The 24,803-nt window shown below is 37.7% G+C and overlaps 1 protein-coding gene and 1 pseudogene across 3 annotated transcripts; both read right to left on the reverse strand.

Moving 5' to 3' along the window:
- Positions 1-10,400: 10,400 nt before the first annotated feature.
- Positions 10,401-14,974, reverse strand: LOC147335352 (uncharacterized). Of its 2 annotated transcripts, none has more exons than XM_086287491.1 (8): positions 14,886-14,974; positions 13,319-13,624; positions 12,206-12,475; positions 12,027-12,131; positions 11,928-11,943; positions 11,306-11,373; positions 11,131-11,181; positions 10,401-11,028 (listed from the first exon to the last, which is right to left on the reverse strand). In XM_086287491.1, the coding sequence occupies exons 1-8, from the start codon at positions 14,959-14,961 to the stop codon at positions 10,994-10,996; spliced, it is 927 nt and encodes a 308-aa protein (XP_086143617.1). In that variant the 5' UTR covers positions 14,962-14,974; the 3' UTR covers positions 10,401-10,993. The 2 variants fall into 2 exon arrangements, with proteins under 2 accessions (XP_086143617.1, XP_086143618.1); XM_086287492.1 differs by having other exon boundaries at positions 11,102-11,181; positions 11,301-11,373.
- Positions 14,975-16,696: 1,722 nt separating this feature from the next.
- On the reverse strand, positions 16,697-22,564 carry LOC147335353 (uncharacterized; annotated as a pseudogene). Its single transcript, XR_015128601.1, has 8 exons — positions 22,463-22,564; positions 21,132-21,449; positions 19,639-19,919; positions 19,357-19,461; positions 19,200-19,215; positions 19,028-19,095; positions 18,867-18,917; positions 16,697-17,000 (listed from the first exon to the last, which is right to left on the reverse strand). The product of XR_015128601.1 is annotated as an uncharacterized LOC147335353 (transcript).
- Positions 22,565-24,803: the final 2,239 nt, after the last annotated feature.

Here is a 24,803-nt window from a genome sequence, read left to right on the forward strand (position 1 = left end):
TTATATAGCGCTTTTCACAAAGCCCTAATGAGAGAAAGTCAAATATCACACTTGCACTTTACATAATAAGGTTGATCTATTGTATTTTTAGCTTCAGATGAGTGTACGTTAAAGGTGAGTGCATCTTAACTGCAGCTAAGCAGCCAAAGCCTGATCTCCCACAGGCAACAAAAGCACTGGTAAGCAGTTAGGGTTGTATCACAACCCATAAAGGAGAATTGTTGCCTTTGGACAATTTTCTACTTTAGTGTCAGCTTTGCGGTAAAACATAAGCACTCAAAGAAAGAGCCTGTGTGTGTGTGATAAAAAAGCCCAGAAGCGATCACAGCTAATGCAATGATTGCAACAAAATCTGTCATTTAGCTGTCCGTTTGACATAATGGCCGTTCATGAAACAGAGCAATCCACCTTAAAAGTTTCCAGAAGCCTTTCAGTAAATCCCCCCTATATTTGATTCAGTCTGACATTAGTTTATGTTGTTATTTGACTAATGTGTGGAAACTTGCCACCATAACTGTGGTTACATAACTACAGAAAAATGTCACAGCTCAGTCATATCTGTGAACTCGGGTCCTCTAAACTTAAAGTAATAGTGAGCTAATAAGATTGCGTCTTTAAATGAGTATAATTATGAAAACGCTAAAATACTTGGCAACTGTAAGATTGCAACTATGTAGCAGTGATGACTTAGGGCTGATTGCACAGACAGCTACAGTGCTTTTCTCGTATTATGATTCGGATCAGTTGGATTATTTTTATATAGTGTTAGTGCATAACAGCAGTCACCTCCATGTGCTTTAAACTGCAAAGCAAAAACCTTAACAATATAAGAGAGAAAACTTCAGCAGAACCAAACACAAAGACAGGGGCAAGGGCAATAAATGTGAAAACAAAACAGAAGTGGAAGCAAGAGTCAAAGTCAATTTGATTTAAATAGCACATTTAAAACAACACATGTTGACCAAGGTGTTGTACAATAAAAGAAATACAAACGTAGGGAGACATGATACAAGTTAGGAGAAAGAATAATAAAATTAGAAGATTTGAGTAAGAAGTAAGATAAATGAAAGTAATACAAACTCATTCTGATTTAAAAGTCATGGAGTAAAAGTGGGTTTTCAGACAGGTTTTAAAACTGTCCAATGTTGGGGAGGTCCTGATTTGAAGTGAAGTGGAACAATTTAGGAGCAGTTACAGCAAAGGCCCAATCTCCTCTGTGCAAGGCGTTAGTTAAGTAAGTGTAAAGACAAAGATAGGAAGTTAAATGACAGAAAATGCACAAGGAAAGGTAATTACCAAAATAAAACAAGAAGCCAAAAACTCAGAAAAAGGAAAGAAAAAGTTGTGGAAACAGAAGAACGGAACAAAATAAATACAAGGGAGGAAATCAGTGAAACAGACCTGGAGAGAAACTCAAATATTAATCGACACCCAACAGAAAGCCACATACATTATTATACGTGTATGGAAAGTTACTCTTTATGATTCTGTATGAGAAGGCTTTTGCTAAACCTTATGTATATATCGATACAATAAACATAGTTTTAAGACATTTTACAATTTTTGTACTATAATCAGAAATAAGATGGACTAATATTGTCATGAGGGGGGTCTTTATTAAGAACCTGAAACTGTGTAGCTGCTGCAGTGTCTCTTTGGCCAGCACCACTGTGGTTTTCCTGGTGTCACGTGTTCATGTGAAGCAGAGAGAGCTTACCGACAATGACTGAAACTCACAGTGTGGTGTTCACAGTGGTCTCTTCACGTATGTGCACGCCATGAAGTTGAACGTCTTTTAATTTAAATTTTTTCTTGTTTACTTCAAGGAAAATGATCTCTCTGTAAACACACTGCTGATGAAACAAAAAAAGTTTTGATGTTTCCTGTTTAAAGCGTAGCAACACAAACTGTGTGTAACACCTCCCACATCTATGCTACTGACGATCAGCCACTGATGTTACTTCTCTGTAGATCAACATCTTTATGAGTTGTGAGCGACATTGTTTTCACATGTAATCACAAAAAAACATCTGAGCTTCAGTTTCATACTTTTAAATAAATCCAGTGTTTAGGTTACTTGTGTCAGACCTCGCATATCTTTCTCTTGTAAGAAAATAAAATCAGAAAAAAATAAAACTAGCATCATTAATTTTTTTTGAAACTACAAATAGTCTGGTTTGATGATGTTAACAGCAGCTTTATGGCTGGAAACATTTGGTTAACAGATCCGCAGACAGATATTTCACTGGTGGTTTACCGGTATAACTTTGTACCAAGTAGAATTTTGTAGCTGCACTGACTGCATAGTCAGTTAAGATTAGGCTGGAGTTTATCACCATTACCACCATTATGTTTAAGATTTTAATTTTTAATAATATGTCTTTAGATGGCTGACAGCCTCATAGGCTGAACTGACTTGGAATGATCCTGGGAGAAGACATGTTTTCCTTTGGAGTTGTAGAGCTACGCGGGGCTGTGACCCCTTATGAAAAACAGAGGAGCTTTTTATAAATCGTCGAAGATGTCTGCTGTAAAATCATTTTACCCAGGAAAAAGGACAGTTCAAAGGAATTATTCAAAACCCCAAATTACCATGACATTGTTCACTATGATGAAACTTCTGATGTCAACTGTAGCATCAAGTAGTTCAGACATGTTTGTTCAAAGACAGTTACTGTGTACGCTCAGATGAGTCTGACCACGTCTAAATGTACTGAGGCCTCTTAGCCGCTTTGAGATATTACACAGTTTCCTGTTTTCTGAGATATGGTGAGGGGAATTGGATGACACAGTTGCTTTTTAAAGAAGTGATCATACCATAAACACTCCCTTTCCCTTCTCCATCACGTCATTTTCTATTTATTTCAAGCATTTCCCACTAGTTTGTGTATAGGATCAACTGAGCTGGTCAGCCTTTGAGGAAAATAACTGGTGAAAACCTGAAGTGTAACAGATGTGTGGTTAGTGACATTTCGAAACAAGAAGTGATACAGTACTGGTAAAGTGAGGCCGAACAATGACTCATTCAAGAAACAGAACCAACACAGGACACCCTTAAGGGCACTCCCTGAAATATTTACTGGAAAGATCTTCAGCACAAACCCGATGAGTTCAAAAGTTTGTAACAATGTTACAATAAAGTTTCCACCAAGTTAGAATTCAGAGGTGCATGAACACTGCTACAAATAATGACATAGATATTACAATACAAAGCACATTTGTCCTCTAATATTACATATTTAAACGCAGTGAAGTTGTACACTTGACTCTTGCAAACCGCCATAAAAATGGAGCAGAAAGCAAAACCACAGAGCCCCACCACGTGGCTAAAAATGGTAACCAGCAAAAGTGATACCAGTGCCTTTAACCTTTGGCAATACACTCTTCTTCACACACACACACACACACACACACACACACACACACACACACACACACACACACACAAACGCTGAGTTGAGCATGCCTGTGTGTGTGTTTGTGATTAGTGTACATAGACCTGTTACAAACTGTTAACTAACAAAGTTTATCACATATCAACTCAGATGCTGACTGTAGTTCATTCATTCAAACCTTCAGACATTTCAACCGCAGTTAAAAATACTTACCTGCATTAACAGACACATGAGGTCATTGGTAGCTCAAGCTCATGGGAAACAAAGTCTCTGTGATACCAGGTAAATCGTGTGATAGTTTTAATGTTTAGCTTCTTCTGTTTTATATTTTCAAATCAAGTTTGAATCATAATTATGTTTACTTAAGATAGCCGCTAGCTGTTTGCAGATACACAGGAAACCAACTAGGACACTGTTGGTCAGCGTTAGCGGGTGCATTTCATGCTAATATTTCCTCTTGCAGAGACATCTTCCCACAGCAGCACCACTTACATACTTTAAGCAACACTGTTTAAAGAGTCTGTTAATACATTTTTGTCTGGAAAAATTTGTGCCACCATAATTTAGCATGTCAGAAATCTTGCTTTCTATATGTGTGATGGAAAAACTATCAATATCAGAAAGTGCACCAGAGAATACAAAAGAATAAGATGAGCATGGCTTTAGGTCTGCCTTAAAAAATAATGTTTTTAATCCAAATTGAATTACTTTAAATCCATCATTCAATCACTAATGAATACTAAGTTATTAACCCTTACAATCTCTTGCCATACATTATCCAGCATCTTCAGGGCCACTCATTAGTTCAGAACTGTCACCACAGCCGTCACCTACTGTTCTTTAAAAAGGATCATATAAAATAGTCTTTTTGTCTGTGAAATATTTAATACAAAATTAAGATTTTGGCATAATGATTTCTTTGTTATTATACTCTATACTCAGAACTCAATAGGGAGAATAAGTCATGCTTAGTATCTATATTGACATGGACAAGGTAATGTGTTAGGAATGAAAGGCCACATGGTTTAATGATAATTAGGCCACTGTTGTGAAGTCTGTTTCAAATCCACACAGTGGGCTGCTGGATGTCATTCTGTAAGAATCTGACGGTGCTCATCCTGTTCTTCCTTGCACAAAGATGCAGATAGTCCTGCTGATGGGTTAAGGATCTCATACAGCCCAGTCCAGCTCTCCTAGAGTAGCTGCCTGTCTCCTGGAATCTCCTCCAGGCCCTTGAGACTGTGCTGGCAGACACAGCAAACTTTCTAGCAATGGCACATATTGATGTGCTATCCTTGATGAGTTGGACTATTTGTGCAGCCTCTGTAGTATCCAGATATTGCCACATACTACCAGTAATGAGACTGACCACAGTCAAATTCAAAAATAGTGAAAAACAGCCAGAAAAGGTGAGGAGGGAAAAATGGCCTCCACTGTAAAACCATACCTGTTTAACAAACAAACAAGCTTTTATTTTGTCACACACAGAATCATATGTAGTGAAATGTTCTTGTGTCCATGCTGGAGATGTAGCTGCGGCGTTCCACTGCCTTTTTTTAAGCATGAAGGGTCTAGACAGGACCCTTACTGGGTGGGACTGAACTTGCGACTCCTGCTCCAAAGATGTGTCATGTTACCACTACACTTTCCAGCTGTTTTGGGACTTGTCTCATTGTTGCCCCTCTACTGCATCTATTATTGATTGATTTCATCGATGCCAACGCTGAGTCTAATTAAAGGGTCGAGACGTGGTGGTGTTAGACATTGCAACAGCCTGTCCGGTGTACAAATTAGCCTTTGTGCACATGGTTGCAGAATTTTCACTGACACTAAAGTGCAGTCACTTCTTCTTCTTTTCTTCCCAACACTAAATTGGTGTGTTTCTGGTCAACATTGTGTGAACAGGATTGTTTTCATGGTTCCTCTATAAGAGATGTGCTGCTGTGATAGACACACACTTTGAGTCTGCAAACTGGACAAACACTTTGCAACTGTTATTTTTGTGTGCCAGCTATATTTGAGGTCACACCAACAATGTAAAATTAGACGTGGGGCTTTTGTTCATGTCAGTTTCTCACAAACATACTGTGACACCAAAAGTGTAACAGAAAAAGCAACACCTTTTCTCCTGCCATTTGTGTTTCCACATTATTGCAATTATATTTGCCCAGTTAGATTTGAATATATGTGATTATATTGTCGAACACAAAAACCTATTACATTTTCATGCTTACTAAAATGTTTTTGTAATTGTCCTCTCAGACTCTGTTTTTTTTTTTTTTTAAATCACTCTACTCACATACAGCTTGCCTTGCATACTAGGCAAGCTGCTGATAACAAACGGTGATCAGGAGGAAGAAGATGGCATCCGTCTATAGCATGCATCATTGACAGCTAGAGCCAGTGGCGGTCCTAGTCTGTTTGGCGCCCTGGGCGAACACTCCCCCCCCCCCCTCCCCCACCCCCCGTGTTTGTTCGTGTTTTTTGTTTTGTTTTTATTTTGTTTTATTTTGCGAGTTGGTTATTAGATGCTGCTCCAGCCACCCTGAGACTCCCCCGCCGCCCGCCCTCTCCTTCCTGTGCCGCAAGCAGCAGGCGCACCTCGCAAACGGAGGGCGCCCTTACTCCCAGCAAATGGGCGATAGAAAACCGATCGGTGCCTATGACATCCCCAATATACGCTGGCTGATGTCGGGGCAGCATGAGTACCGTGATGCCCGATGCCCGTGATGCTGCCCCGGGCAACCGCCCATGTCGCCTGTATCAAAAACCGCTACTGGCTAGAGGAAGGGGCTGACAACAAGTGTACCAGAGGCACTGATGCTCTGATCATCCCACTAAGGGAAAAGGCCCTAAGCAGCATATTCACAGAGGCAGGAGTCTACCTGCAGCCTGTGACAAGTTACCCTTGAAACAGTAGTGATGGGATTTCCGGCTCTTTTTAGAGAACCGGCTCTTCTGGTTGTTTTGTTGCTTTAATTAATTTATTATTAACAATAATATAAAATTATGCACAAAAGGAATTACTAATGTTAAAAAAGTGGTTTTATTTATATATGTTTATATATAAATATAAACCTCTGTCAGTGTGCCCCAGGGTGGCTGTGGCTACAATGTAGCTTGCCATCACCAGTGTGTGAATGGGTGGATGACAGGTTGTGTAAAGTGCTTTGGGGTCCTTAGGGACTAGAAAAGTGCTATACAAATACAGGCCATTTACCATTTTTTTTTATAAATATATATGGTGGCCCCTAGAGACAAAGCATGTACAAACTCCAAAACACATTTCTAGTGTTAACTGAACTTCCAAAACAGAGCTACCTAGATCACTTAAATTACACAATTGAAAGCATGTGTGTATTGTTTGTGTATTTATACACAGGCACTCATATATATTCAAATAATTTAAAAGAAAGTTCATTTACCTGTTACTACCACACACCAAATCCGGTCGTTGGTACTTGCTGGCTTGTGTAGCCACGAGGTAACAAAAGCTCAACACTGCGCCTGCATCCTGGAGCACTTCTGTTGTCTTTTGTACATGTTTTGGAGTTCGTACGTGCTTTGTCTCTAGGGGCCACCGTAAATATACTTTTATTTATTCACTCCACATAAAATGTAATAAATAAATCATATAATACAAAAACCAAAAATTTACATTTCAACTTTTAACTATTTAAATTTTCACCTTTTAAACAAATTTAAAATGAAACAACACAAAACACTGCAAACCACAACACAATTAAATATAAATTGAAATAAAAAAAGAACATGCACATTCTCTGTCATATGGATCTGCATGAATAAACTTTCTGAATCCTTTGTCATCCGCAACTGAAAATAGTTGTGGATGATTACTATACCTTTCTAATGTGACGTTGTTGTCCCTGGCTCTCTCTCTCTCTCTCTCCCTCCCACTCTGTTCCTGTGCTACTGAGTGTAACTACCGCCCCTCCCCCTCTGCCCAGCGCAAAGCACAAGGCTAATAAGAATAAATTACACAGATTATGAAGATCTTACATGTAAAAACCACTGTACGTTCCTTAACAAAAACTTGTCCTAGATCAGTACTTTTTAAATAGATGTGATTAGTGACATGCAGACATTGATGCTGATTTATTTGTTTAATTGGAAAACTAAATCCAGCAAAGTCACAAATTGTACTCAGTAACCAGTTGTACCCAAACAACGATGGAGTCACAGAGCAGGGCAGGGTCACTCTGCCCCCTCCTGGAACAGTTGTGCTATTGCCACTCAATTTGGTTCAGCTGCTGTTCAGCTTTCAACAACGACACAACAAAGAAACCATCAGAACCAAACCAATTTACGCAAATAGATTGAAATAAAAGTGGTAAATATTTGTATTTATACTTATTCAGTTACATGTGTAGGTATTTCAAAAAACTAATAAAGTTTGAACATGATGGGAAAAAAAGTATATTTTCCAAAGTGGCAAAAACTTTTCTAAATTCTTGGTATATACCTGGTCCACCTTATTCCCAGGCAAGCAACAGTCAAGTATCCTATTGTAAAGTGTCCTTGGGTGACCTGAAAGGCACTCATAAATAAAAATTTATTATTATTATTATTATTATTATTATTATTATTATTATTATTATTATTATTATTATTATTATTATTATTATTATAAGTAGTACTCAGTGTTGTGGAAGTATCAAGTCTCAAGGAAAGGTGCAGTAATACTACACTGCTGTGTACACCAAAATCACATATTTCAAAGTAAAACTCAATAAAACAACATTATTTATATCACTGTGCTTATATGAAAATTAAATAGATTAATCAATTAATTAATGCATTTATTTTAAAAAGTGCTACTGGAATAATAACATAAAATTGTTACAACTGCACACTTTGTTGCTTCAAATAGTGATCTGAAAAATGGTTCCCCATCACATGTTGGAAAATCCAAGACTTTTTCCTAAAGATCAAAAAAACAAAACCCAGTTAGCCTGAATGATGATAGGGGACCCAGGTCAATATTAACTCAGGAAAAGTCTCTGGATTTAACATAGCATAGCAGTAATTTACAGCTGGGAAGTTAATAGAGTTGAACCTGATGATCATGATCCTTCACCATGCAGATTGCATTCTGGTGTCTTGCACCATCAACTCAGCTCAGTAAGTGGCAGTGACACCAACTTATTTTAGCTTTAATTGCAGAAGAAGAAGAAAAAAAGAAGAAAGCGAAGAAGAGCTGTAAATGCAGTAGTTATTGTCTTCAGCGCCCTCTGCTGGGTCAGTAATGATCACATAAGAATGCATAAAAAGAAAACCCATCTGTTTGAAAGCAACAAATGTCAGCACACACTTTGTGTCATGCTTGATTGACAATGTTAATTACATTAAGACTGGTAGAGGGAAAATAAGTTATTTAGTGTAAAAGTCTTGAACCACCTCTCCTTTGTGTATATCGTGATAAGAAAATAGGTGCAGTGATTCACTTAAACATGTTCAAACATACAAAGTAATAGTGTATATAAGACAAAAACAGAGGTTTTAAAATTCTATCATTTTTTACCATCTTTTAGATACATTCAGTATTGGGGTCCCCCCTTTTCCTACAAACATACATCAGGAGTCAGGGGGGTTGTTGTGTCTAAGAAATTACTCAGTTACGATGAACACATTTTCAGACCCATGTACAATGCAGGAAGGTTCATAATTCTAATTTACATTTCCAGCACATGTTGTCCTTCATCACTTTTATTCTATGTAATCTCAGGGTATGATAGTGTCTGTGTAACCCCCCTCTCGCCTCTCTAACATACTTTCTACAGTCTGCCAAAATCCCCCGCCAATTTTCTTGTCCTATGTTTATTCTCAGATCTTTTTTTCCATTTTGTCCATTTTTGTCTCCTATGATAGAAACCAAATCATGCATGGCATAATGCAGACACCCAGAGTCTATTATAGATAAGATGTATTGTATAAGCTGTATAAGGGCTCTGAAGCTGTGGGATTTGGTTTCTTAACAGGACCCTGACCTGTGAAGGGAATATTTCTGTGGCAGCCTTGTTGCATTCTGTTTAAGAGTGTTCTTACTTTTCACAGGGTTTTATGGTAAAAATGGCCTGTATTTGTATAGCACTTTTACTAGTCCCTATGGACCCCAAAGCGCTTTACACTACATCCAGTCATGCACACATTAACACACTGGTGATGGCAAGCTATATTGTAGCCACAGCCACCCTGGGGCGCACTGACAGAGGCGAGGCTGCCGGACACTGGTGCCACCGGGCCCTCTGACCACCACCAGTAGGCAACGGATGAAGTGTCTTGCCCAAGGACACAATGACCGAGACTGTCAGAGCTCATTTGTTACTTTAATGGACTGCCTAATCTCCAAGAATCTGTGTAGATCTTAGGTTTAAAAGTTATGTGGTGACCATAAATATGCTGAAGAATGTCTCGCTTCCAGACTGTTTTTATGTTTTAATGCCAACTTTCAGAAATGTCAGTCTCACTCTTTTAGTGTGCTGATCTATGTATTTTTTTTTTATCTAAAATGATTTTCTGTTTGAGGACCACATGTTTGATGGTTTTGAGCAGCATCATCCTACTTTCATGTTTCATTCTAAAAAACAATTTCACTTCAATTTCAGGTTGAAGCTGAAATGACAAAATAAATGTTCAGTTTAATGCACTTTTAGCAACTATATATTATTAAATATTGAATTAAATATGAACAGATTAAATTATTAAATAACAAACACTATATGTCATAAGTGCTAATATATGTGGAAAACTGGTATGCCACTCTGATCGAGTTCAGAGCTACAAAAGTAGATACTCATGTTAGTTTATGTTGGTTACCCACATGTTTATAAAAAGAAGACAAACTTACATAATTTGTAAAGGTTTACAGAAATTTACATTTTAAACATTATAGTTTTCACTAGTTTTGTTAACAGTGGATTTTAACTAAATAAGCAGTCAAACGGACAGATGTGAGCAAATGACAGAAAAGTTTTTTTTTTTTTTTCAATTTATTGTTTCTTCTCAGAGATTCATAAGATAATTCAAACCAGGTCATATGAAACAGACAGGCTTACATGACACTTTATACATTAAAAATGGTGTTATACCTTCAATGTTACAATGAGCTGTTTGTAATTATCCTCTTAAATCATCCAGTTTTTAAAAAAAAAAAAAATAGTGGTCACTACAGTGGAAGCTATTCAAAAGCTGTTTTCTTGTATGTGTGTCAGTGTTGAAGGTATACTTGCACATAAACCACTATATTGGACACTGATGTGTCTCTCCATACCCTACCACCCACTGGTTGTTTAATGTACTATAGATGTATGACGTGTTTCATTGTAATTATTGTTTTTTAACCCCTTCATGCATGAATTATGACAACCTCATTTAAGATTTGTTTCTTAAGTATTTTTATACATCTTTTCATGCCTAAAGATGCATAAAAATACATAAGAAACAAATCCTGATTGAGGTTGTCATAATTCGTGCATGAGGGGGTTAAATAGGATGATTTGATATAATAATTGATAAAATAATTACATTTAAAATAAGGCACCCAAAAAATACCACAGACATGCAGAACTGCAGCTCGTCTAGTCTGATTTGATGCACTGTATTTGTGATCCACCTGAAATACAGTAAGAATAGTTTAAGAATGTCACAAATGAAATTCTTGAAATCCCAGAGTTCCCATTTATTACTTTGATGGTTCATCATTGTCATACTGTACCTGGTCCAGCATCTTCAGATCCTCTAACTGTCTCATAAACACAACGATCACCTGCAAGTTAATAACAGTTCAGTCAAAGTCACAATAATTAACATCTCCAAATGATCTAACATTGAATAATTCCTGAAGAATATAATATGACTGATGAAAGCAAGTAAACAGTGTTAGACCTGACCGTGGGAAAGAGCCGAGTACACATGCTGTTGATTTTCTTCCTGGATGATTGTTTCAGACTGTGTGAGCCTGAAATAATTAAAACATATTCTTATTAGTAGAATAAACGTATTTTTTAAAATTCCTGCTGTTAATGAGTTTCAGCAACTGTAACGTCTGTGTTGGAGACGGTGTGGAGCGTGGACCCACGTGCAAACATAAGGCCGAGCTGCATTGAAAAACAATACAGAAACCTGAAACACAAAACCTTGAACTGGGAAAGAGAAACCCGAGACCTGAAAAAAACAAAAACAAAAAAACTGGGACTTGGGAGGTAAGAAGAAAGAGGAGAACAGAGGACTAAATAGACACAGATAATGAGGGGATGGGAAACAGGAGGGAACACAGATATGAGAACATAACTGACTCAATGTGACACATGGTACACAGGAGAGGCACAGCATCAAAACCTGAAGACTAGAAATCACAATCCTAAAGATAACTTATAGGGAGCTAGAAATACAGAAGCCTATACCATGAAACACACAAAATCAAAGAATATGGGCTAAAACGAAACAAACAAAAAAAACGACACACCAGAAACACAAACACTGGGGCCCCAAACCCAGGACCATGACACCAACCTTTTGTGACACAGACCTGTAAAAAACAAAACAGAAAGTATTATGAGATTCGGAGATTAGGAGAACATTTTTAATAGTAGCATTAACAAGAAATCTTACCCTTTGACTTTATGCAGTAAAGCAGAAAGAGGAACAGTAGAGTGATCAATACACCAGTAAACAGCCCAGCAATGAACATGAGAAGAGAAGAAGAAGAGCTGCACTCTGAAATCACAAACAGTAATAATTACTTATATAAGCAGAACATGTATTCACAACCTCAGTCACTCTCCACATACCTGTTTCTTTTCTGTGTGAATGATCTTTGCTGCACTTCACAGTTTGAAATGCAGACTTCTCACTGACATGATTGGAAACTGTGCAGGTGACATTGGTCTCTCCATCCTGCCTGATGATGTATTGTTGCCTGGGACCAGTTAGTGTTTGTTTTCCTACAGTCCACTTGTAGCTGACATCACCAGTTGTGCTGCACTCCAGCAGAACTTTACATGATTCATTTGAGGGAATCCAGGTAGAACTGATTTTTATGTCAGGCTTAGCTATGGGCTCTAATGAGAAAACAGAAGGAGAGAGAGTCTGTGTCAGAGCTTAAAGTATATGTGGAGTTCTGAAAATGTATTATATAAAATATAAAATAATATATATAACTAACATTACAACAACAAATTCAGATAAGTACTTTTAACTGCTTTTCCAGTTGGTAACATCTGGTCTAAAAAATGCAAAAAACAAAAAAGCTCAAAAACAAACCAAATTGTATAAACTAAATACTTTAAAGACAGTGAAATTAAATGGCATTAATAAGCTCAGACTTTTTTCTTCCAGTTAAAAGACGCACTGGAGCATTTTGCACAACCTTCAGATGCCTAATGGACGCATCACTAGCATCACAATAAAGGACATTGACAAGAATAAAGTCAAATCAAGAACAATGATGGGTGAGGGTTATGATGAGCAAAAACAAGTAGGATTTGCTATTTGAGCAAATATCTAAATGATTTCATCTTCATCTTAATTTTCAAGTTACTAAAAAATCTGGGAAACACACAATAACAGATGTGCAGTAAAAAGAACAACAACAAAAATCTGAGGTTGATTAACCATTACAAACTGTTGCATTGTATTTCACATGGATTAGTATCAATAAACAGATATGTAGATATAAAGTTCAAAATATAAAATAAAATCATTTAATTAGTATTTTACACAATACGTATTCAACATTAACACATTAAGGTGACATTAAGGTGACTGTGAAAGCACAGAAAACACAAGTTAATCAATAAAGTAATCAAGAGGAAAGAAAGTTTAAAAAAGAGCTACTGGGGTTTCTTTTCATTAGGATGCTTTTAGAATTAAAACAAACAAGCAAAAAAAAAAATGTCTCTTACCGTGAACTTGCAGAGTGATGATGACTGAAGGCCTTTGCTCATCATTCACCTCTGAGACAAAAGTGAAATCACCAGAATCTTGAAGAGTCAGTTTTCTCACTGTTAAAGTAAAGTCTGTGAGGTTCAGCTCTGATCTGTCCTTAAATGGAGAGTCTTTAGAAACACCCACATCTTTGTCTGCAACTGGTATTCCTCCATATCTCCACAGTGCTGCAGTCACACCTTCAGTTGGTAAGCCTGATGAAAGCTCCACAGTATCGCCAACGTTTTTATGAATGATGCGTTTTCCACTGGAAGCCTCCACATCTGCAAATATATAGAAACATATCTTTGTGACAGTCCACTGTTTGAGTTAGAAGTGAGTGAGTCAGAAAAAAACTGGCCAAACTGCCTATAACCTTATCCTCCAGTTATAGTATCGAAAGTGCGTTTCTTAAAGCAAAAACAAAAAAACACACAATTAAAAAAAGGAAAAAAGTATACTTATAGAATGAAAACAACAACTTATGTCAAATAACATTTATGATATAAATGACCTGGCATAACTAAAATTCAAATATGGCAAAAAATATTACACAACATGGCTCTACTAATGATTTTTTATGTTCCTACTTCTACATGGACAACAAATAATTAATAATCTTGTAACTTTTGGATAAATAGCACAACAAATGAATAAAAAAGAAACAAAAAAAAAACACACCATAGAAAATAAACAAATTGAAGTTATGGAAATTAAACTTTCAGGAAGGGATTAGAAAAACATGTGTCTGTTAAACTCAATTGTTCATTAATAGCAGATACTTATAACAACATATACTTTAACAAAACAACAGTCTATGTGATGATCAAAGCTATAGTGTTTTGAAAGAAGAAAAAAAAATGGTGAAACCAGAGAATTCATGGGCAAAGGTTACAGCTGCCCTCTGTGCTGTGAGCTCATCACTTCTGGCCAGTGTTGCTTCCACTGGTGGAGATACTCAGGAAATGCTTCTGTTGCTAGTGTCATGTCTGACTCACACTTTTTTGATAGCACTATAATCAGCTACGTTGTCCTTTCTAGTGAATACATGTTGTATTTTTTTCTTTTTTTTCTTTTAAAATATTTTATTTTTATCTCTACTCTAAACAGAAGAGAACCAACACTTAGATCCAGATGTCTGCAAAAACACGTCCACACCCCCGTTCCTGTCAAAACAATTACTGCATAGAAATGTACTATATGAGAAGCAATATAAGCCTATAAGCATGTTTAAAAGTATATCGTACAACAAACACTGAAAAAAAAAATCAGGAAGTAACAGCAGCAGAAGGGGCGATCAGTCCTTTAGTTCCTTTAATTAGATTATAAAAATTAACATGTTATACTTTAAAGCCACTACTGCATTTAGAAACTCAACAACAAAAATACACTCCAAGGCTCTTCCCAGGAAGACACATCACTTCTCTTCCACTTCGCAAGAGAAGTGCTCCTGACCTCCAGGTACTCTTGTTTGCCTCATTTTAGAGTTAATGAGGCAAACAAATACAACACGCCACAGAGATCTGAAAGCACAGGTGTACTTACAGTAGAGGCAGACCCAGAGCAGCAGCACAATGCTGTGCATGAAGTAGCTACGATAGCAAAACCAACCACCAACCATCGCTGTTGAAAGAGGAACGACGTCTGTTTCCTTCTGTCAAACGGTGCTTTCACATGTTAGCACAGAAAAAACAACTGAGAGTGTTGATTGGGGGAGCTTTCTATTAACACAGAAACAGAAAAATCCGTCATTTACTTTATCAGAGATGTGAAAGTAACAGAGTTTAGAGTAACTATCTATTAACAATTCAGCAGGAAGCATGAAGCACCAGTGACTGCTGAATATCCAACAGCACAGCTTTGTATATACTGCATGTACATACTGAGAATCACAGTGTGCAAAAGTGGATGAGAATAGATAAGATAAGAGGGATAAAAATGACTCGGATGGACAAGTGTGTGTGAATATCCTTTCCCCTGAAACAAGGGCACGGTTGTGCATGAAGAATAACAAAACATGCATGTTTTCTTGTTTTCTGCAGATGATGGTTTAACTGTGCTGACCTGCTGATCTGACTATCTGCAGCTAAATTACCAAAACTTAAATTTAAAATGCAGGAACTCCTCTGTGCAAAAGCTATGCTATTTGTTCTACCAGGAATATATATTGTTAGGTCTGTGTCACCAACAAATTACAAAAAGAAAATACAAACCAGTAAATAAGCTTCCTGGGGCTTTAGCTTTAATTATTAATCATTTTAATAATCCTATTGCGCTTTTTCTTAATTTGTTCTACTAACAATAACACAAACACACCAGAAGACAAATGGCGATCAGGAGGAACAAGAGATGACTGCTCACAGCATGCATCACTAACAGATAGAGGAAGTGGTTCATAACAACAGCATAAATATACCTGAGGCACAGAGGCTGTGTCCATGATACCAAAAGACACATAAGCAGCATATCATCAGAGGCAGGAGTCTACCTGCCTGTTAGAGGGATGGGTGAAAAATGCAAGTTGAGGGTTATATTGAAGAGTAAATGTATAAAATGGGGTAAGGACCCGATGCAGGATTCAGAATAAAGTGACAAACTGTAATCGTTTCATTTTATGTTCTTCTTCTTATTATTTTTTATTAAATTTTAATTTTATTTATTCCTTCTTTTTCAACTTTTCAAGAGGCTAAAGCGTGCCTGGACTATTGAAACTTCCACCAAGCAGGTCCCACATCGCCCCCTGGTGGTTTGACTGTCCCTTCTTGTGTCAGTATATTTCTGGGTTTTCCTGTTGAACACATTCATGGTAATCATATTTTTTGTCTCTTTCTGGGAAAATGCAACTACATTTACTATGACAGGTATTTCAGCTTCTTTTATTCATCTTTAAAATGACCACATTTTTTCTTCTGAACCAGTTCAAGTTAGTAATTGTTTCCTAACAGCCATCTTGGATTCAAGTGATGGTTTTAAAATGTTTCTGAACAAAACCCTGCACACATTTCTTTTTTCTTGGTATCAGTTTTGCTTAAGGTTTATGTATTGTTAATATTAATGCATAAACAAATACATGAGTACCTAAACTTTGGTTCTGCAAAGTTTGGCATCATGTTGTTTGTACAGCTGAATGCATTTCATTTATCTTCTTGTGGGTGTCTCCTGGTTCATTTTACATTCACAGATAACATGATTAAATAGCATCAGTGTCAATGAATTATCAAGTCTCAAAGAAAAGTGCAGAAATTCTGCACTTCAGATTCAGTACAGGTGGTAACTGGCTTCAGATAAGTTGAAATAACACTCCTCTGTGCTGTGCTTAATCAGTCAATTAATGTATTTATTAAAGAAAGTGCTACTGGACTAATAGCAAGAAGTCATTATTTTACACTATTTGTTGTTTCAAATACAGATGTGAAAAGTGTTTAAACATCACATGTCACAAAAATCCTTTTTAAAAAAAAAAAAGAATTAAAAACAAAACAAAACAAATAACAGTTTCCTGGTGATGTTTGAATCCCTGTCTAACATGGCTAAATCTCTTCCTTCTCCTTCCTTTCCAGCTGAACGTGGCTCCTTTAGATCAGATCGCTGTGATTCATCATCTTCTCTGCCCTGCTGGTTTTGCTGTTTGCTTTCTGTGAGTAGGTTTGGCTTCAATTTCTGTGAAGTAGAAATAAAATTAAACTAAAAAAACAAACACAATAAAAGTTAAGAAAACAAGAAAGGTGTTGCCACAGCATATATGATGAAAAATAATAAAATAATTCTCCAGGAAAATCAACAGCCTAGCAGAATATGTGCCACATTGTTAAACACTTTAATGTTAAAATGTGGCTGCATTATAAATGACACCAGTTGACAATCTGATGAGACAGCATGGCATTTTTATTTTTTATAGGACTGATGTTCATGAAAATCTCCAGGCAAGACTGCAGCTGTGACACAAGTTTGTATTTGTATTTGTTAAAGGTAAATATCTACCAGGGTGTTATTGTATTTGCTCTTTCATACATGTTTGAAAAAAGTTTGAAGTAATTTGATTAGAAACATTGATGCAAAGCTGGATAATATTCAGAAGAGTGAGTGATCTAGAGTTGCATAGATTCAGCAAGGTTTTTTCCCATTTTGCAGAGATTTTGCTTTTTTATTAATATGACAGCATCACACAGTTGCTGTAGATTTTTCAGCTCAACCACATCCCAAAGTAGTCTAGTACTACGTGCTAAATCTAAGCAGTGTATACATGTAGCTGATGCGTTTAGTTATGTGGACACAAGACTGATGGTATGTATTTGCTGCAACGAGACCTCTTTCTCAAATATTTATTTATGTTTCTTGTAATTGAAGGGCAGTTTCATTGCTGCTACTCACAGCGTTCTACTGGTTTTCATATATATGTTTGAAAACGTAGTAATTTAATTGTAAGTAATTTGACAGAAGACAGAAATGAAATGCTCGGCAGTAGTCAGGAAAGTGAGTTGTGACTAACAAAGTACAAAACGTTTTGATGAGGTGTTACATTCCGATAAGAAATGCATTGATGCAATACAAAATATCTTCAGCAGTGAAATAAGCATAGAAAGACCTGTGTGCACAAAAACAATGGGGAAGTCTAATGTGGGTAGGGAAAATACATTACCTAAGTGCAGTACTGTCATTGTCCTGAGTCTGACGAGTCAGTGTTTTGTGTTTCCTTATATTTTTGTATGTGCTTGTTTATTCTGTTTTATCCTTTAAGGTTTGCTATTTGTTAGGGTTTTGTTCTGTGTCTGCCTTCTCCCACTTCTCTGTGTTCCCTCTGTCTGTCTATGGCAGGGGTGGGCAACTCCAGGCCTCGAGGGCCGGTGTCCCTGCAGGTTTTAGATGTGTCCTTGAACCAACACAGCTGATTTAAATGGCTAAATTAGCTCCTGAAGTTCTCCAGAGGCCTGGTAACAAACTAATCATGTGATTCAGGTATGTTGACCCAAGATGAGATCTAAAACCTGCGGGACACGAGCCCTTGGGAACTGGAATTGCCCACCCCTGGTCTAGGTGTCACACGGTCTGCTTGTGAATCTGTCTGTTTAACTCAGTGTCTTGTCAAGTTCTTTGTGTCTGCGAATTTCCTGTTTTATTCTGAAAGTCTCTTTCTCATGTGAATGTGTTTAGTGTACGTTTCTCCTGTCCCGTCAGCTCTGATTTCTCCCAGGTGTGTTGCCCTCCTGTCTCTCATCCCCTTGATTACTGCTGTGTGTATTTAAGCCCTGTGTGTTCTCCTGCCTGTTGCTGGTTCGTCTGCGTTCATATCCTCCGGCTCCCTGAGTGATTTCCCTGCGTCTCTCTGTTCCTCTCCACGTTCGGTTATCACTTCAGGTTTGCTTTTTAGTTTTCCCAGTTTAGGTTCTCCGTTCTGTTTCTTGCCTCCCCTCCCTTAATAAAGTCTCCTCACTTCAGAAGTACCTGCGTTTTGGGTCCTTAAATAATTCCACGACACGTACTGCAGAACCTCATATCACCTCATATCACATCATTGTCATACTGTACCTGGTCCAGCATCTTCATGGCCTCTCATTGTCTCATAAACACAAAGATCACCTGCAAGTTGGCAACAGTTGAGTCAAAAATCATAATAAAGTGTAAATGGTCTAACATTTAATCATTCTTTAACAGTGTAATGTGACTGATTTAACAGTGTTAGACCTGACCGTGGGAAAGAGCCGAGTACACATGTTGCTGACTTTCCTCCTGGTTGATAGTTTCAGACTGTGTGAGCCTGGAATTATTCAAATACATTAATATTCATGCAATAAAAGTATGTTATTATCAGTAGAACAAAAGTATTTTTGTACATTACTGCTGTTAATTAGTTGCACTAACCTGTTGCAACACAGATCTGTAAAAAAATAGATAAATAATAATTTTGCATATTATTTGCATTTGTATATTAAAAACATATTTTACTAATGAACATGATAAGAGAAGAAGAACTTAACCCTGCAATAATAAACAGTAAGCATAGTTCAGAGTTTCTTACCTGCATGTCTTTTATTGCAGAGACAAACACCCACAGCTGCACTGAATATAATGACAAGTATCAAACAGCCACCAGCTACACCCAGGAAAAGGAACACGTGTTTTTCTGAAAATTAACACATTGTTCATTAACAGCAGCCCATAATTAAATAAAAATATCAGCATATCATCAGCATAATATAAATACATCAGCTCTCTTCCACAGTTTCTACCACATCATTGCTGATCTTTATTATAAGCATTTAAAGAAACATCAAAAGAAAGAAAGAATAAATATGCACACTGGACATACCTGTTTCTTGCTGTGTACTGTTGCTGCACTTCACTGTTTGAAATGCAGACTTCTCACTGACATGACTGGAAACTGTGCAGGTGACATTGGTCTCTCCATCCTGCTCTCCCTGATGATGTATTGTTGTCTAGGACCAGTTAGTGTTTTTTTTCTTACAGTCCACTTGTAGCTGACATCACCAGTTGTGCTGCACTCCAGCAGAACTTTACATGATTCATTTGAGGGAATCCAGGTAGAATTGATTTTTATGACAGGCTGTTTAGTTATGGGCTCTAATGAGGAAAAAAGAGGACAGAAGGAGACAGTGATAAGTAGTTTAGCAGGACAATAGTCTAGACAATTCCATATATATTGCTTCATATATTTCATGTCTTCAATATGTATCTTATGGTCACAATTTTTTAGCCATCCTTCTCCCACCAACGATGTCGAGATCCAACTTTATTAGATCCGATTAAAATCAAGGCACTAAAAAAGACTAGAATTCTTGGAACAGAGTTTAATACATTGAATCATATGAACAGCAGGAAAAATACATGCATACATCTAGCAAGAGAGTTACATAGCAGAAAGCAAGCAAAGCTAAACCCCGGGGTGTACAGCCTTAAGCACAGACAGCAGAGTAACAGAGTAGAAGTAGTAGTAAAAAAAAGTGCTGGGGTGTCATCTGTATCCCCGCCCCTTGCTGCTGGATAACTTTCCCACCTGTCCTCCAGCCAAACACAGCTGCAGGGTCAGGTAGCAGCCAAGGTCCTGGCCAGTGGCCAGTCAGGACTCTGGCTACCCTTTAGCTTTGGCTTATCACAATAGGTCACAGGTGTCAAACTCCAGGCCTCGAGGGCGGGTGTCCTGCAGGTTTTAGATGTGTCCTTGATTCAACACAGCTGATTTAAATGGCTAAATGACATCCTCAACATATCTTGAAGTTCTGCAGTGGCCTGGTAATGAACTAATCATGTGATTCAGGTGTGTTGACAGAGTCCCCTCGAGGCCTGGAGTTTGGCACCCCTGCAATAGGTCGTGACACGGTAAAACATCGCACATTAATCCTAATTATTAAATCTTACACAGTGAGTGGCACAATCTTTTAATATAGAATCTTATAACTACATTAAAAACTTAAGTGTAGATTCATAGTGTGTGTGTGTGTGATTATATCGTATGATACTGAAATCGTGATGTTTTCAGGATCTCTGTTTAGTGTTACTGTTTTGGTTGTGCTGCATGAAAGACTTGGGGGAGGTTAGTTACCGGAGCTGGAGAGTGAGTTATTCAGGAGAACTCTCCCCTTACATTAACTGCCCTGTTACTGTACCATCTTAATAAACCATGTGCTTAAGACTCTACGTGAAAGTTGAAATATATATGTTCAGTACAGATAAATATATAGTGTATATAGTTATATAGAGTCACACATAAATCCACCACAATCTACAATGTAATAATAATATTACATATAAATTTATATTTATATAGTATCTTACCATGAACTTGCAGAGTGATGATGACTGAATCCCTCTGTTTCTCTTTTGTTGCTGAGACAAAAATGAAATCACCAGAATCTTGAAGAGTCAGTTTTCTCACTGTTAAAGTAAAGTTTTCCAGGTTTAGCTCTGATCTGTCCTTAAATGGAGATCTTTTAGAAACACCCATATTGTTTTCAATGTGTTTGTCTGCAATTATTAGTTCTCCATATTTCCATGTTGCCGCAGTCACCCCTTCAGTTGGTAAGCCTGATGAAAGCTCCACAGTATCTCCAACTTTTTTATAAATAACATGTTTTCCACTGGAAGTCTCCACATCTGAAAAAAAATATACAAATACCAAGTATAATATTTATGAAAAGTAAGTGAAGAAAAACAAGACCAAATTGCCCCCAACCTTATTCTTTTGTCTAAAAATGCTAAAATACCAGATTTGGATAATTAAAAAAAAAATGTATCACAGAATGAGGAAAATATGTCAGGTGCCAAAAATTTAAACAGGTAACTGAATAATATGCCACCAATATCATTAATTCTATGTTGCTGTTACTAGATGGAAAAACAATAATAATGGAAAAACACAGAATTATAAAAAAAATGTTGCTGTTAAAAAGTAAGTGTTCGTTCAAAGTGGTTACAATATTAAATACAATACCTTTGATTAGTAGTTTAGCAGCATTTTGTAATGTTTACGCTCAATGGAAGAAAAGCAACACTTGGATCCACTCATATATTTCTGTTAAATTTCTAGAATGTCCAACTCTCTCCATTACTATCAAAGGAAGTTATATATTTATACAGTTATAAATATGTGGTAAAGCATACCATAAAACCAGCACTTAAAAATATACAAGAAGCAAGAGAAAGATAAAGAATTATAAATCCTGAAGTTGGTTTGATTTGATTTCCAAACAGAAGCAGCAGGATCTCTGTTGATGTAGCAAAGATGCAAAACCACTTGTAAGTGCAAGTGGATGAAAGTTATAAATACTCAAGCAGAGAGAACAGACCTGTAACAAACTTTTTTAATTAAGAGAAAACTTTGACCTTCAGAATAATTAGGGGTTGATAACATGACATTCTTTAAATATTTCTTTAATATTAATGCACATGTTATTATTATAGCTTTAACCCCCGCTGAATTTAGTAATACTGCATTTGGAAACACACATGAGAAATACAGTGCAAGCCTCTTCTAAGGAAGACACACCACTTCTCAAAAGCAGAAGCACTTTTGACCTACACACTCTACCCTAACCATGTATCAGAGTTAAATACAAGTTTTACAAAATACATGCATCACAAAGATCTGAAAGCACAGGTGTACTTACAATGGAGGCAGACCCAGAGAAGCAGCATAATGCTGTGTATGAAGTAGCTACGATAACAAAGTCGACCCCCAACCATCGCTGTGGGGAGAGGAACGACGTCTGTTTCCTATTCTCATATATCAAGCTCTGCCTTCACAAGGAAGCACAGAAAAAAATAAATAACCGAGAGCGGGTGAGGTTTCAGTCTAAATAGAAGCAGAAGAAACGGTCATAAGCTGGCCTGATGTACACAGATCAGCTATAAAATATTAAAACAAAAAGTTAAACAAAAAATATTTTTAGCATATACCATTGCCTGTTTTTACTATGTCACAGAAAGCGGCCTAAATGTTCAGGACCACTACAAAATGCTACTTACATCTAATAGCAATCCTTGGCCCCAATTACTAGTCAGTCCAACTCTGCATTAACATTACAGTTCCTGTGTTTACTGGTACAAGCAGCTGTGTCGGAGGTCAGAGTTTCTATCTAATTGTATTTCAGCAGGAAGGACATTTATGTGAGTGCTGGGCCAAGCTTCATTCACTATTCACTCCTGCATGTCCGACATAGAGGGCAGTATGGATCCAGTAGATTAACCCATCAAGTTTGCCAAGTGAGTGTGTTTATTAGTTTGAATTGGACTTAAACATTTTAAAAAACACCAACTTTGCTCTGTAATGCAAGAGGAATCATCAAGCACTGGCTACAGCTGACATGTTTCATATCATTCCTATTTTTTATTTTTTTTACAGGAAGTGATTTTGGTCTAAAGTGATACTAGTGAAACTTTGTCCAGTATATCAGTAAACATTTAAAAAGCCCTGCTAAGCATTGCTTTCTCATTCTCAATATGTAAAGGAAAGCAATGCATATTTTCTTGTTATGTCTGCAGTGTTTCTGATCTTGCTTGCATGATAAGGCTTTTAATAGCACAAAGCTTAACCAGACTTTGTGGCTTGGGTGGGGACTTGGTATACAAGGAAGTAAACGACAAACAAACAACATTATTTCTATGCAGCGTGACATGATATTGCTGAAGTTATTGTTTTAAAAATAAGATTAGGACTATTTGTATATAATACACTCAACAAAAATATAAACGCAACACCTTTGTTACTGCTCCCATTCCCCATGGGATGGACGTAGAGACCTAAAATTCATTCCAGATACACAATATAACCATCCCTCCCAAACAGTGGTCACAAATCAGTCCAAATGTGTGGTAGTGGGCACATCTGCTATATTGAGATAATCCATCCCACCTCACAGGTGTGCCACATCAGGATGCTGATCTGACATCATGAGTAGTGCACAGGTGTACCTCAGACTGCCCACAACAAAAGGCCACCCTGGAATGTGCAGTTTTGTCTCACAGCAAAATGCCACAGATGCCACAAGCAATGAGGGAGCGTGCAATTGGCATGCTGACAGCAGGAATGTCAACCAGATCTATCGCCCGTGCATTGAATGTTCATTTCTCAACCACAAGCCGTCTCCACAGGCGTTTCAGAGAATATGGCAGCACATCCAACCGGCCTCACAACCGCAGACCTCGTGTAACCACACCAGCCCAGGACCTCCACATCCAGCAGGTTCACCTCCAAGATCGTCTGAGACCAGCCACCCAGACAGCTGCTGGAACAATTGGTTTGCACAACCAAACAATTTCTGCACAAACTGTCAGAAACCGTCTCAGGGACGCTCAACTGCATGCCTGACTCCAGCTCGTCGCCGTAACAGACTTGTGTGGGCAAATGCTCACATTCGATGGCGTCTGGCACGTTGGAGAGGTGTGCGCTTCACGGATGAATCATGGTTCACATTGTTCAGGGCAGATGGCAGCTGAGAATGTCCCAGTTCTTGCATGGCCAGCATACTCACCGGACATGTCACCCATTGAGCATGTTCGGGATGTGCTTGACCGGCGTATACGACAGCGTGTACCAGTTCCCACGAATATCCAACAACCTCGCACAGCCATTGAAGTGGAGTGGACCAACATTCCACAGGCCACAATTGACAATCTGATAGACTCCATGCGACGATGTGTTGCACTGCATGAGGCAAATGGTGGTCACACCAGATACTGACCGGTTCTGGGTCCCCAGACCCCCAATAGCGCAAAAAACTGCACATTCCAGGGTGGCCTTTTGTTGTGGGCAGTCTGAGGTACACCTGTGCACTACTCATGATGTCAGATCAGCATCCTGATGTGGCACACCTGTGAGGTGGGATGGATTATCTCAATATAGCAGATGTGCCCACTACCACACATTTGGACTGATTTGTGACCACTGTTTGGGAGGGATGGTTATATTGTGTATCTGGACTGAATTTTAGGTCTCTACGTCCATCCCAT

This window comes from Aulonocara sp. 'chitande type north' Nkhata Bay, linkage group LG3 (assembly GCF_057382095.1).
Source record: "Aulonocara sp. 'chitande type north' Nkhata Bay isolate Kocher_YH1m ecotype deep benthic linkage group LG3, A_spYH_male_GT1.1, whole genome shotgun sequence".
Classification (NCBI taxonomy): Eukaryota; Metazoa; Chordata; class Actinopteri; order Cichliformes; family Cichlidae; genus Aulonocara; species Aulonocara sp. 'chitande type north' Nkhata Bay.

Bases quoted from the DNA above. Each gene is read 5' to 3' on its own strand.
- LOC147335352 (XM_086287492.1), bottom strand. From the start codon at position 14,961: ATGGTTGGTGGTTGGTTTTGCTATCGTAGCTACTTCATGCACAGCATT. The intron at 12,132-12,205 runs GTATGTGGAGAG...TTGTGATTTCAG, and splicing joins TTCACACAGAAAAGAAACAG to AGTGCAGCTCTTCTTCTTCT. The intron at 11,029-11,101 runs GTAATAAATGGG...ACTGTATTTCAG, and splicing joins GACAATGATGAACCATCAAA to GTGGATCACAAATACAGTGC.